Source organism: Eurosta solidaginis, chromosome 3, assembly GCF_040869045.1.
Source record: "Eurosta solidaginis isolate ZX-2024a chromosome 3, ASM4086904v1, whole genome shotgun sequence".
NCBI classification, from domain to species: Eukaryota; Metazoa; Arthropoda; class Insecta; order Diptera; family Tephritidae; genus Eurosta; species Eurosta solidaginis.
This window is the reverse complement of record NC_090321.1, coordinates 259,614,970-259,628,480: the sequence shown is the minus strand read 5'-3', so window position 1 is coordinate 259,628,480 and position 13,511 is coordinate 259,614,970. Positions and strand designations below refer to the sequence as shown.

General features: G+C 36.8%; 1 protein-coding gene across 1 annotated transcript in view; it reads left to right on the top strand.

Moving 5' to 3' along the window:
• LOC137245442 (lipopolysaccharide-induced tumor necrosis factor-alpha factor homolog) overlaps positions 1 to 11,511 on the top strand; it is a 29,380-nt gene extending 17,869 nt beyond the window's left edge. The window contains exon 2 of the mRNA XM_067776112.1: positions 10,285 to 11,511. Coding sequence (XP_067632213.1) covers positions 10,285 to 10,387 — 103 coding nt within the window. The 3' untranslated portion in view covers positions 10,388 to 11,511. The remainder of the gene's footprint in view (positions 1 to 10,284) is intronic.
• Positions 11,512 to 13,511: the final 2,000 nt, after the last annotated feature.

Below are 13,511 nucleotides of genomic sequence, written 5' to 3'. Positions count from 1 at the left end.
ATAAAGCGACGAAACTTGGTAGATGGGTTGACGTTATGACGCAGAATAGAAAATTAGTAAGATTTTGGACAATGGGCGTGGCACCGCCCACTTTTACAAGAAGGTAATTTAAAAGTTTTGCAAGCTGTAATTTGGCAGTCGTTGAAGATATCATAATGAAATTTGGCAGGAACGTTACTACTATTACTCTATATGTGCTAAATAAAAATTAGCAAAATTGGATGAAGAACACGCCCACTTTTTAAAAAAAAAATTTTTTTAATTCAAATTTTAACAAAAAATTTAATATCTTTACTGTATATAAGTAAATTAAGTCAAAATTCAACTGCAGTAATGATATGATGCAACAAAATACAAAAATAAAAGAAAATTTCAAAATGGGCGTGGCTCCGCCCATTTTCATTTAGTTTGTCTAGAATACTTTTATTGCCATAAGTCGAACAAAAATTTACCAATCCTTCTCAAATTTGGTAAGAGCATAGATTCTATGACGGTAACTGTTCTCTGTGAAAATGGGCGAAATCGGTGGAAGCCACGCCCAGTTTTTATACACAGTCCACCGTCTGTCCTTCCGCTCGGCCATTAACACAATAACTTGAGCAAAATCCGATATATCTTTACTAAACTTAGCCCACGTACTTACCTGAGCTCACTTTTTCTTGGTATAAAAAATGGGCGAAATCTGACCATAACCACGCCCACTTTATCGATATCGAAAATTACGACAAATGAAAAAAATGCCATAATTCTATACCAAATACGAAAAAAGTGATGAAACATGGTAACTGGATTGGTTTATTGACGCAAAATATAACTTTAGAAAAAACTTTGTAAAATGGGTGTGACACCTACCATATTAAGTAGAAGAAAATGAAAAAGTTCTACAAGGCGAAATCAACAGCCCTTGGAATCTTGGCAGGAATACTGTTAGTGGTATTGCATATATAAATAAATTAGCAGTACTCGACAGATGATTTTCTGGATCACCTGGTCCACATTTTGGTCGATATCGCGAGAACGCCTTCACATATACATCTAAGGGCCACTCGCTTTTAAAACACTCATTAATACCTTTAATTTGATATCCATATCGTACAAAAACATACCAGAGTCACCCCTGTCCCACCCTAATGGCGATATCTCGAAAAGGCGTCCACCTATAGACCTAATGCCCCCTCCCTCTTAAAATGCTCAGTAACACCTTTCGTTTGATACCCATATCGTACAAACATTCTAGAGTCACCCCTGGCCCACCCTAATGGCGATATCTCGAAAAGGCGTCCACCTATAGACCTAGTGTCCACTCCCTCTTAAAATGCTCAGTAACACCTTTCGTTTGATACCCATATCGTACAAACATTCTAGAGTCACCCCTGGCCCACCCTAATGGCGATATCTCGAAAAGGCGTCCACCTATAGACCTAATGCCCACTCCTTCTTAAAATGCTCAGTAACAGCTTTCGTTTGATACCCATATCGTACAAACATTCTAGAGTCATACCTGGCCCACCCTAATGGCGATATTTCGAAAAGGCGTCCACCTATAGAACTAAGGATTACTCCCTTTTAAAATACTCATTACCACCTTTCATTTGATACCCATATCGTACAACACACATTCTAGAGTCACCCTGGCCCACCCTAATGGCGATATCTCGAAAAGGCGTCCACCTATAGACCTAATGTCCACTCCCTCTTAAAATGCTCAGTAACACCTTTCGTTTGATACCCATATCGTACAAACATTCTAGAGTCACCCCTGGCCCACCCTAATGGCGATATCTCGAAAAGGCGTCCACCTATAGACCTAATGTCCACTCCCTCTTAAAATGCTCAGTAACACCTTTCCTTTGATACCCATATCGTACAAACATTCTAGAGTCACCCCTGTCCCACCCTAATGGCGATATCTCGAAAAGGCGTCCACCTATAGACCTAATGCCCACTCCCTCTTAAAATGCTCAGTAACACCTTTCGTTTGATACCCATATCGTACAAACATTCTAGAGTCACACCTGGCCCACCCTAATGGCGATATCTCGAAAAGGCGTCCACCTATAGAACTAAGGATTACTCCCTTTTAAAATACTCATTACCACCTTTCATTTGATACCCATATCGTACAAACACATTCTAGAGTCACCCTGGCCCACCCTAATGGCGATATCTCGAAAAGGCGTCCACATATAGACCTAATGCCCACTCCCTCTTAAAATGCTCAGTAACACCTTTCGTTTGATACCCATACCGTACAAACATTCTAGAGTCACCCTTGGTCCAGCTTTATGGCGATATCTCGAAAAGGCGTCCACCTATAGAACTAAGGATTACTCCCTTTTAAAATACTCATTACCACCTTTCATTTGATACCCATATCGTACAAACACATTCTAGAGTCACCCTGGCCCAACCTAATGGCGATATCTCGAAAAGGCGTCCACCTATAGACCTAATGCCCACTCCCTCTTAAAATGCTCAGTAACACCTTTCGTTTGATACCCATATCGTACAAACATTCTAGAGTCACCCTTGGTCCACCTTTATGGCGATATCTCAAAAAGGCGTCCACCTATAGAACTAAGGATTACTCCCTTTTAAAATACTCCTTACCACCTTTCATTTGATACCCATATCGTACAAACACATTCTAGAGTCACCGCTGGCCCACCCCAATGGCGATATCTCGAAAAGGCGTCCACCTATAGACCTAATGCCCACTCCCTCTTAAAATGCTCAGTAACACCTTTCGTTTGATACCCATATCGTACAAACATTCTAGAGTCACCCCTGGCCCACCCTAATGGCGATATCTCGAAAGGGCGTTCACCTATAGACCTAATGCCCACTCCCTCTTAAAATGCTCAGTAACACCTTTCGTTTGATGCACATATCGTACAAACACATTCTAGAGTCACCCCTGGCCCACCCTAATGACGATATCTCGAAAAGGCGTCCACCTATAGACCTCATGCCCACTCCCTCTTCAAATGCTCAGTAACACCTTTCGTTTGATACCCATACCGTACAAACATTCTAGAGTCACCCCTGGCCCACCCTAATGGCGATATCTCGAAAAGGCGTCCACCTATAGACCTAATGCCCACTCCCTCTTAAAATGCTCAGTAACACCTTTCATTTGATTCCCATATCGTACAAACACATTCTAGAGACACCCCTGGTCCACCTTTATGGCGATATCTCGAAACGGCGTCCACCTATGGAACTAAGGATCACTCCTTTTCAAAATACTCATTAACAGCTTTCATTTGATACCCATATCGTACAAACACATTATAGAATCACCCCTGGTCCACCTTAATGGGGACATCTCGAAAAGGCGTCCACCGATAGACCTAAGGCCCACTCCCTCTTAAAATGCTCAGTAACACCTTTCATTTGATACCCATATCGTACAAACAAATTCTAGAGTCAGCCCTGGTCTACCTTTATGGCGATATCCCTAAATGGCGTTCATCCATAGAACTATGGCCTACTCTCTCTTAAAATACACTTTAATACCTTTCATTTGATACACATGTTATACAACCACATTCCAGGGTTACCCCAGATTGATTTTCCTTATTTTGTCTCCATAGCTCTCAACTGAGTATGTTATGTTCGGTTACACCCGAACTTAGCCTTCCTTACTTGTTTTGTATTGTTTTTCGAACTGTATTTTGTTTTCGTGCTGAATTCTTTTCCATTTGAAGAATTTACATACATACATATATTTGCAAATATTATGTAATTATCCAACTAAATGAACTAACTCAATTCATTGGGCTTAATTTGACAAAAAAAAATCAAATATTTACTCAAAGAGCTCGTCAAAATGAATCACCATCGTATAGTATTTGTAGAAGCTCCAATGCAGGAACCAATGAGCATTATCTGTCCAAGTTGTGGTCAAACGATTTGTACGAGTGTTAAATATGCACCAACAATTAAGACACATATAATGGCTATACTGCTTTGTCTTTTCTGGTAAGTGTGGTTATATATGAATTTTTGATGTATTGGGGAGGAGAAAGATTTCCTGACACACTCAGATTTAATTGCTTCAAACAAATAAAGGCGCTTTGGGTAAGAAAACTTCTATAAAGTTGAGGAAACTCTTCCAATTCAGTAGGTTGTCAGTTAAATCTCGTATCTTAGTCACGTCTCGATGGAATCACGCCACTGTTGGATAGAAGATTCGCGCTTTACATGGTATGCTGCCTTTTTCTCTTTGGGACTATATTCTGTACTAGCAGGTTCTTCAATCTTTAATCTCACTGCACTAAACAATGGCGCTTCAAACATCCACGAATCACTTGATTAAAATGAGAATGGAAGAACTTAAATTCTGCTGCAAAAATTCAACGAATTTCTAAAGGCACTGATGATATTTTTGAGAAAGTTAACATCGAAATCTCTCACTGCGAACTATTGGTCTATTGCGCACTCATTATCTTCACAGCACCTCGTCCATGCGTATGTATTTACTTTCTAATTTTGGCCATCCAAAGTTCGTTAGTATTCTATTCGCGAATGCATCGCAAGCAGGATGTGTTCTTCAGTCTCATCTTCACTGTCATCGAACCGGCAAATGCTATTAGACTATATATCCAGTTTTTGCTGGATTCATTATTCTGCAGTGACCTGTGATCATACCTGTTAGAAATAAAAGGTGGCTTTTTTGGAGGTTAGTCATGGTTTTATAAAGCTTTGAGCCCTATCCTCCTATTAGTGCCTTTGCCGAAGCCCTGGATTTTGACAGCAGCGTTATTCTCTAAGGCATGCCTTCTTTTGCCTGAGCTCTTCCCTTATACTGTGTAATCCTATCTTCATGATGGGCTCAGGCCCTACTGGCTTTTCGGCTGCTGCTTTCCTAGCCAGTTCGTCCACTTGCTCATTTCCACCCACCGCTCTGAGGCCAGATACTCAAGCCAAACTAATGATGTTATTAGCCCCTAAATGATATTATCAAACGAACTAGGTTGAAAAACACCCTATCTCAGAGTTTTTTCATAAACGCCTTATCTCATGTCAAAATGTTGTGAATTTGTACTAAGATAGGGCGGCTTTGAAACATATTCTTAGATAATGATAACAAAAGCCTGTTGGCATTTACAAAACTACTATCACTACTGATATACTATTTAATGTACTTTTCTACTACAATTTTCTTTGAGGGTGTTTGAATTACTCCCCGCTTTCACTCCTTTGGAAAAGCACCCCGTCCTGTTTTAAAATTTAGGAGTTTCAAAGCTCTTGTTATTGAATCATGGGCCGTAGCATCAAACTTCATCAAAACAATTTTTTTTTTGTAAGTTTAAGAAAAAACGACAATGTATTTGTAACTGAAACTATGCAAAACAAAAAAACATACTTATTTTTATACTCAGCTGAGCAGAGCTCCGTCCGTCCGTCTGCCCACAAACACGATAACTTAAGTAAATTTTGAGGTATCTTAATGAAATTTGGTATGTAACTTCCTCGGCACTCATCTCAGATCGCTATTTAAAATGAACGAAATCGGAAATTCGAAAATTTCGAAAAACCGAAAAAGTGCGATAATTCATTTCCAAAGACGGATAAAGTGAAGAAACTTGGTAGGTGGGTTGACCTTACGACGCAGAATAGAAAATTAGTAAAATTTTGAACAGTGGGCGTGACACCGCCCACTTTTAAAAGAAGGTAATTTAAAAGTTTTGCAAACTGTAATTTGGCAGCTGAGTATATAATGTTCGGTTACACCTGAACTTAGCTTTCCTTACTTGTCGAATTTGGTACACGAGCTTATCTGGACCCAGAATAGATTGGTATTGAAAATGAGTGAAATCAGATGATAACCACGCCCACTTTTTATATATATAACATTTTGGAAAACACAAAAACCTAATTAATTAATGAATAATACACGTAGAATGTTTAAATTTGACTTATAGACTGATATATAGACTCTTGAGAAATTTGAAAAAATTGTTTTAAATGGGCGTGATAAAATCAATTTTACAAATATTATTAATCATAAATCAAAAATCGTTAAACCTATCGTAACAAAATTCGACAGAGAGGTTGCTTATACTATAAGGAATGCTTTGAAGAAAAATTAACGAAATCGGTTAAGGACCACGCCCACTTTTATATAAAAGATTTTTAAAAGGGTCGTGGACGAAAATAATAAGCTATATCGTAGCAAAAAAGAGCTTTGTATCAATAGAATTTTACTTTCTGAATAGAATTATAACGTTAAATTGGAAACACTAAAATTTGTGAAATTGGGTATGGCACCGCCCCTTTTTTGTCTAAACAATTTTCATTGTTTCGGGAGCCATAACTCTAAGAAAACTTTAAATATCGTAACAAAATTGGGTACACAAATTTTCCCTATAGCAGGAAATATTTCTAGTAGAAATGGATAAGATTGGTTAAGGACCACGCCCACTTTTATATAAATGACTTTAAAAAGGGTCGTATGCAAAAATAATAATTTAAATCTTAGCGAAAAATAGTTTTGTACCAATCGTATTTTTATTGTTCTGTTATATTTTTATTTTAAAATAAACAGTAGGGAAACCCCCATATCTGACACAAAACTGCATTATTACCCGCTCAAGACCATTGGTGTTAGGCTCTGTATGCTTTTTGCGTCTTTTAAACGAAAATTGGTTCAGAATAGAACCATATCTATATGTATTATTGCGCAGCCCGAACATAGACTTCCTTACTTGTTTGCTTCTTTATTTAATCCCGGGTAAGCAGAACTCACAGTGCGTTTGTTCAGGCCAATAACATCAGCATGCCCTTATAATAGATTGTACCGTCATGGTTTAGTTCTGCTGCAAAAATTATCTTATCCGGCATTATGTTAAAGAAATCGCACGAAAGGGAGTCGCTCTGTCTGAATTCTCGTTTGGTTTCGAATGGCTCGGAACGAAGCTGGTGGTGTTGCTCAACGCCATTAGGAAAAGCCTTATTAGCTTTGCAGGGAACTTAAAACCAGGCACAGTAGCATACAAGCAGCTTATTTCCCCGCTGGCAAATACTAATGGTGAGTGTCGATTATCTTGTCGTGAGTCTTCTCCGGGATCTGGTCTGGGCATTGGTCAGACAACCTGCTGGCTATAGGGGCTTAGTATATATCGGCGGTAGGTATGCCTGTCCTAAAAGGCGACTAAAAAACAAATGCCGTTCCTGCGCTGTGGGCTAGGCCTGGGACCTGCGACGTTAAAACGCTTTCCAATGCCACGATGCGATACAGGGCATTCGCTTATGCCAAATATGGTCAAACAATCGCTTGCTGAATATTTTCTCACATTTAATATACTGACCCCTTTGTAAGCTCCGAACCCCTTACTTCGAATTTCGGGTTATAAGTTTATCAGATTATAACATTTTCCGATAAACAATTAAAGTACAAATAAAATCCGAATGTTGAAATATGTTATCTCCAATGAAGCCTAATAAAATTAAATCAATCATGTAGTTAAAAATAATTTATGACATCCGAAGGTGATAGATTTTTACCGTGAAAAATGTTATGCATTTCTACAAGAATGTCCTCATATCTATATGGACTTATCGTCAAAATTTAAGCGCACTTTGTATTAGAGATATACTTTACCTAGATAACAGCTCGTACTGTATACACACTAGACCTACCCATTTGAATAAAAAAGTATAACACGAAGTTAGTTTGGTTTTACACACCAGTGTTAACGTACATTAAACACGCATAATAACGTCAAATTTTAATTTAAAAAAAGAATCATTACATTACTATTTTGTGAAACTACATACATCTATACAAACCATACAATTATGTCAAATCTTGAGAATACATCGATCCCGTCGAACTTCACGCCCGCTCAAACCTATCAACCATCATCTCACACAGTGATCATATCAACTTCGCAAATCCCTCCTTTGGGCATTGAGGCGACGCACGTCACCTGCCCCTCATGTCATGCTCAAGTGTTAACTGAAGTTAAATACATAGCAACCAGCCGCACTCATTTGTGGGCTGTGGTATTATTTATTTTTTGGTAAGCTAAAATTTTATTAAATTTTCGTATTCAAAACAGCGTTTACATTTGCTACTCCAGAGTAGCAGTGGAAACGCAAAATATGCTCTGTTACTGCTCCGGCTCTGAACGTGAACAGAGCCTAGAACAGGGCCGTAGCATAAACAAGTTATAGCAATTCAGAGGTTCTGCTATGAGCTACGTCGTGTTTTAGAGCGGATTATACAGCAGAGAAAAAAACTTCAAACGATATTTTTAGTGGAGCGATAGCAAAAACAAAAAAGCAAGTTTAAGTCATAGCAGAGGCTAAAAAATGCTATGACGCTACAGCTCTGCTCTATGCTCTGTTCATCTTCAGAGTCAGAGCAATAGCAAAAAAAAAACATTGTACAGGGTAGCACAGTATTTTAAATCACTGACTCAATACGTGGAAAATAATTCGTAGCTGTAAAGAGTAGGAAGCTTTGTTTTCGACTTTCATGGATTCAACTACGGAAATACAGCAGCGAACATAAAAATAGCAATGAAATTTTCCTTCAACTTTCGTCAAGTAATTTCTACTTTTTTATACTCGATATTTTTACAAAAAACTCTTTGAATATTGTTACTTTTACTGTGAAAAACATTCTAGAGAACAATTTCGAGAAAAATTTTCGAAAAATCGAGTTTTTTATTTAGAGGCGCTGAACCATGTTTCACACATTGTATGGATAAAAATCTGAAACACCCTTAAAAATTGTTAAAACTTGTCAAATATTTAGCGACCTATAACTGTTACTTTGTTATATTAAAATGGATTGGGCTACAAAACAGCATCCTCAAATAATTCAGATACCTCGAAATTTTCCTGGAATTTTCTCCAAAACGATTTTGATATTGGTTTTTCTTGTTTCACTTATTAAATTCATGAAGGTTCTTTTCTAAAATATCGAAAATAAATAGAGAAGAATTTAGCTGACGAAATTTGATAAAAGATGTCCACTGTTATTTTCCCGTCCGCAGCTATTGGCAGTTCCTTTTCGTATTTTCGATGGCGACTTTGAAATCGTCTAAGAGGTGATGTGCGTCAATTCTTTTTTCGCGGGGCTGTTTATCGTAGATTTTGCACATATTTATCCTATCGATGGTAGTTTTACTAAGTCGGAAGCCGCACTGATATAGTGCAATCAGCCTATACACGGTGGGCTTCAATCTTTCAAATCTTTCAAAGAATATGCTTGACAACATCGTAGCCAATTTTTTGTTACATTTGTAATTATTTGAAGCTTTTCGGCCGATAAAATAAAGACAAAATACAAGGTTTCTCTTTTCCTCCTACGCGTTTCGATGAAATTTTTCCATCTTCGTTAGGGAGAATTCAATTTATAACATTGAAACTTTAACATATAAACTAGAGTTGGGTCGTTTCGTTCTGAACTTGTTCAATTGACCGGGTCTCTCAACTGAACAAGTGAACTAGATCTTCGATTTCAGTTCTATTTGTTCTTTTAGTTCTTTCTCTCTTCTCGTTCCCGAACATTGTAAATTCTTACATACATATGTACGTAGAATTTCACAGTGAACACGAATGTCGGTGATGCCACTTACACTAAAGATATGTATGGCACTGCTACAAAAAGATATGTGTGGACTATTTATGAAAAGCATCTTTTGTAAGAAACTAATTATTGCATTTATTAAACTTTAAAAGTTCATATTTACAATTTGTGTCTGTACTATTTCAACTTCCTGGATCTTCCGAAATTTGTAATTATTTATTATTATTATATTTATTCATAACACATTTCAATATACCTACACAAAGCATTGCTGCATACACACCCCCATCTATACTTGTTGACTTTTTTCGTGGGTGGGAGCAGCAGTGAACAAATTTGCTTGAAAACAAAGAAGGAACAGATGAACTAAAAGAACAACTTGTCCGTTCATTAGAAAAAGAAAGAAAGAACCGAATCTCTGAAATGAACGAAAAAGCACAACTCTAATCTAAACATAAATAAACAAAACTTTACATTTAAGTTACTGCCTCCATTCATGTTTCCTGCTTCGTCCATTGGCTGATAATCTATCAGTTTATTTATGTTTAGATGTTACAGTGTCAATGTTATAAATTGAACTCTCCCTGATGAAGCTGAATAAAATTCATCGAAACGCGTAGGAGGAAAAGAGAAACCTTGTGTATTGTCTTTATTTTATCGGCCGGTAACCATTTTTATTTAAACCGAACAATAACCTACTTTTATTGAAATATTATATTAATCTTTTTTCATTTCAGTTGTTGGCCGTGCGTTTGTGTACCCTATTGTATGAAGTCCTGTCAGAATGCAAACCATTATTGTCCTAATTGTAATGCATTCATTGGCACCTATTCAAATTGATTTCCAGTAAACTGAAACCGAAAATTCCAATATATCATCCCTAAAGCCAAAGCTATAAAAAAATGTGTGTTAAACAATCAAAAAGAGAGCAGGAGGTGACAGCTTTTCACATTGGAGCATTCCAAGGACGTTTAAATAAATGTACTTAGATATATACACACACTAGGCCGGGTCGATTTGTGGGGAGGCAAAAAAATCGCCCATTGCTCTGTGAAAATCATATTCTAGGGATCAAAATAAGAAACTTTGCCGAAGGAATCATACCCCTAAAACGAATTCTGATGTCCCCCCTTTGGGTCGTAGAGGTAAATTTTGAAAAATCCCACTTTGAAATGCCAATGTTTTTTCTTTTTGGAGTTTATTTTTCTCTTTAGAAATTTATTTAGTCAGAACATATGTAAATCAAAATATGAATTTAACTTAGTAATAGAAAAGAAATTAAAAAAAATTATTAGAAATTAGCGTTTGTACAACCTCCTTTTAAAACCAAGGCATCACTGTGATGCATTTGCATGTCGTAAACATAGTTATGTGGGTTTTTTATTCAACCGTTTTAAAAAATGAAGGTATCACTGTGACACAATTGCCGATCGTAAAATTGCTTGTGTTGTTTTTTTTAAACCACCACAAGACACAGCAGGTAGCATTGAAATTGCCCCTACCCAAAAGTTCGACCCAAAGGGGGGGACTCCAGAATTCGTTTTAGAGATATGGTTCCTTCGGCAAAGTTTCTTATTTTGATCCCAAGAATACGATTTTCACAGAGCAGGGAGCGATTTGTAAATCGACCCTTCCTAACACACACATACTTGCTATTATATGTATTCAATCCATATACGACACCAGTAATTATTTTTTGTAATGTGTCATATTTATAATGTGGCAGCATTGACGATAATGAATATAAAAATTAACTTTCTACAAACGTTTACTTGCTTGTACACACAAAAAAAAATTGTGTTGCATTTTTTAAGTAAAATTTCTGAAAAATAATTCAATGCAAATTCTATTTGTGTATATTTTTCTCGGTATACTACTATGCTTTTGTATTTGTATAAGCCAATTAAAAAAAAATTGTAATTTGTATTAGTAAATAAATAAAACTTTGTTAAAAGTACAGAAAAGCATTTAACGATAAATAAATACATATGTAATGTGATAAACGAAGCCAAAACATACATTAATTTTTTTTCTGCAAAAAATGGGGTCAAGAGTCAGTTTAGATGTGTTAGTGAAAAAATTTTAGTATAAGTTACACAGATATGACTCTAGCTTACCCGTAAGAACCAAAATGAGTTTGATATTTACACACGTGACTCGCGAGTCAGACGCTCCTTGTGTAGACCCTATTAAAGATGTGTACAATTTTCAGAATTCGCTGTTTTTTTTTTTGTGGAGTGTAAAATTGTTTGAAAAGAAATTCCAACATTAAACATAAATTTGCTCTTATTCGATCTATCGAACCTGTCGTCTTTGAGGACAATGATGCAAGGGTTATTCTAAAATCTCCAAATAGCATTGCTTTAAAAAAGCCGGTAGAAGAATTGTCATCGAAATAATCTATAAAAAGTCCAAAATGCAAGTCTGGTCTGGGATGCGCTGGTTTTACTGTGACTGTGGTTGGTTGGTTTTTATTGGGTACATCACATTTGCATTGGGTGGCGTTTGGGCTTCAATTACAACTTTACCGGGTGGACGTTGACAAATCAAATGGCTTACTCCTTAGGTAGGGTTGACAAAAAAACAAAAAAATGTTCAGTTGACGTTATAAACACTTTAAATGGCCATAAGATCAACTGACCTTATGACCACTTGAAATGGTTGTAAAATCAATTGGCCTGATGATCATTTTAAATGGTCATAATGTCAATTGACTATGACATTTCTTAATATAACTTTATGACCGTTTGACCTTATGACCATTTCGGTAAAAAGGCCATAGACATTAACTGCAATTTAAGATCAGCACAAAATCAAAAAGAAAATTGTTTAAGCGTTTAGTTGAATATGTTCTTATTTGGAGGGAATCATCACTGGCCCAGCTTTTTAAAGGATTTTTCATTTTAATGAAACCGTTATTAGGGAAAGTAGAGCCGCTCGCGAATATGTTCTCTAAATTTTAGTTGAATTAGTTCTCATTAACTGTGGTTCTTTAAATTTGGTGATTTTTTATCCGATTTTTCACTAAAATGGGAGCAAAGTTTAGGAAAAGGAGAGCTGTATACGAAAATTTTAAACAAACAAAATTCTTGCGAAAAGAATAAAACGTAACAGCAATTCAATACTTAAGGAAAAACGGGTAGACTTTATGACCATTTCGGAAAAGTAGGGTGGTCATAATGTCAATATCATTAAAAATTTGACACAATTTCATATGGTCATAGCTTCAATTAACTTTGTCTTTTGAACAGTCAGATCAAACGATTGTTTCACGGACCTTATTATTTCGATCTTGAAAGTGCCTATTTATTTCCTTTGAAGCCGATATCTCGTGCAGCATTTCATAATGCTCTCATGCGTTTTTGCATTCAATATCCGAAGTATTATCCAAGGATTGTAGTTCATTGTCAGGAACGAGCATCTCGATACGATCCGCAGCAAAGAGCAACTATGCTCTGCCGTACTTAACGACTTTAAGGCAGAGGTTCTCACGGAAGTGGTTTTTGGTCATGCAAACAGTTAGGCCTGTCTTTGCCCTGGGCTGTCAATCCAGTGACGTCTGAATTATTCAGTTTCCCTGGTTTGTGCTTTTGTAAGTCTACAAAAGGGCTGGACTATAGAATGCTGTTTTAGCACCCTGATTTGCTACGTAATCTAACAAAACCTTGTTTTTGGCTCCCAGGTCATTAAGGATTTCAGTGCAGTCATCCACTAGCAAGGCTGTCCGACATAATGTAGATGCTCTTCGATGCTGTCTACCACAGACTTCTCTTGCATGGATTTCTGCCTGAAATATGGTGGGGTAGCATCCCATTTGTATCGATTTCTTGAAGTGTACCCATGGTTATTACGATCCATTAATTTGTCTTCGAGTTATAGCTCACGAAACATAAAAAATTGTTTCGTCATTCGCTACGGACCAAGCGAGTGCTCCAAAATTAACCATAATTCATACAAAAAATAT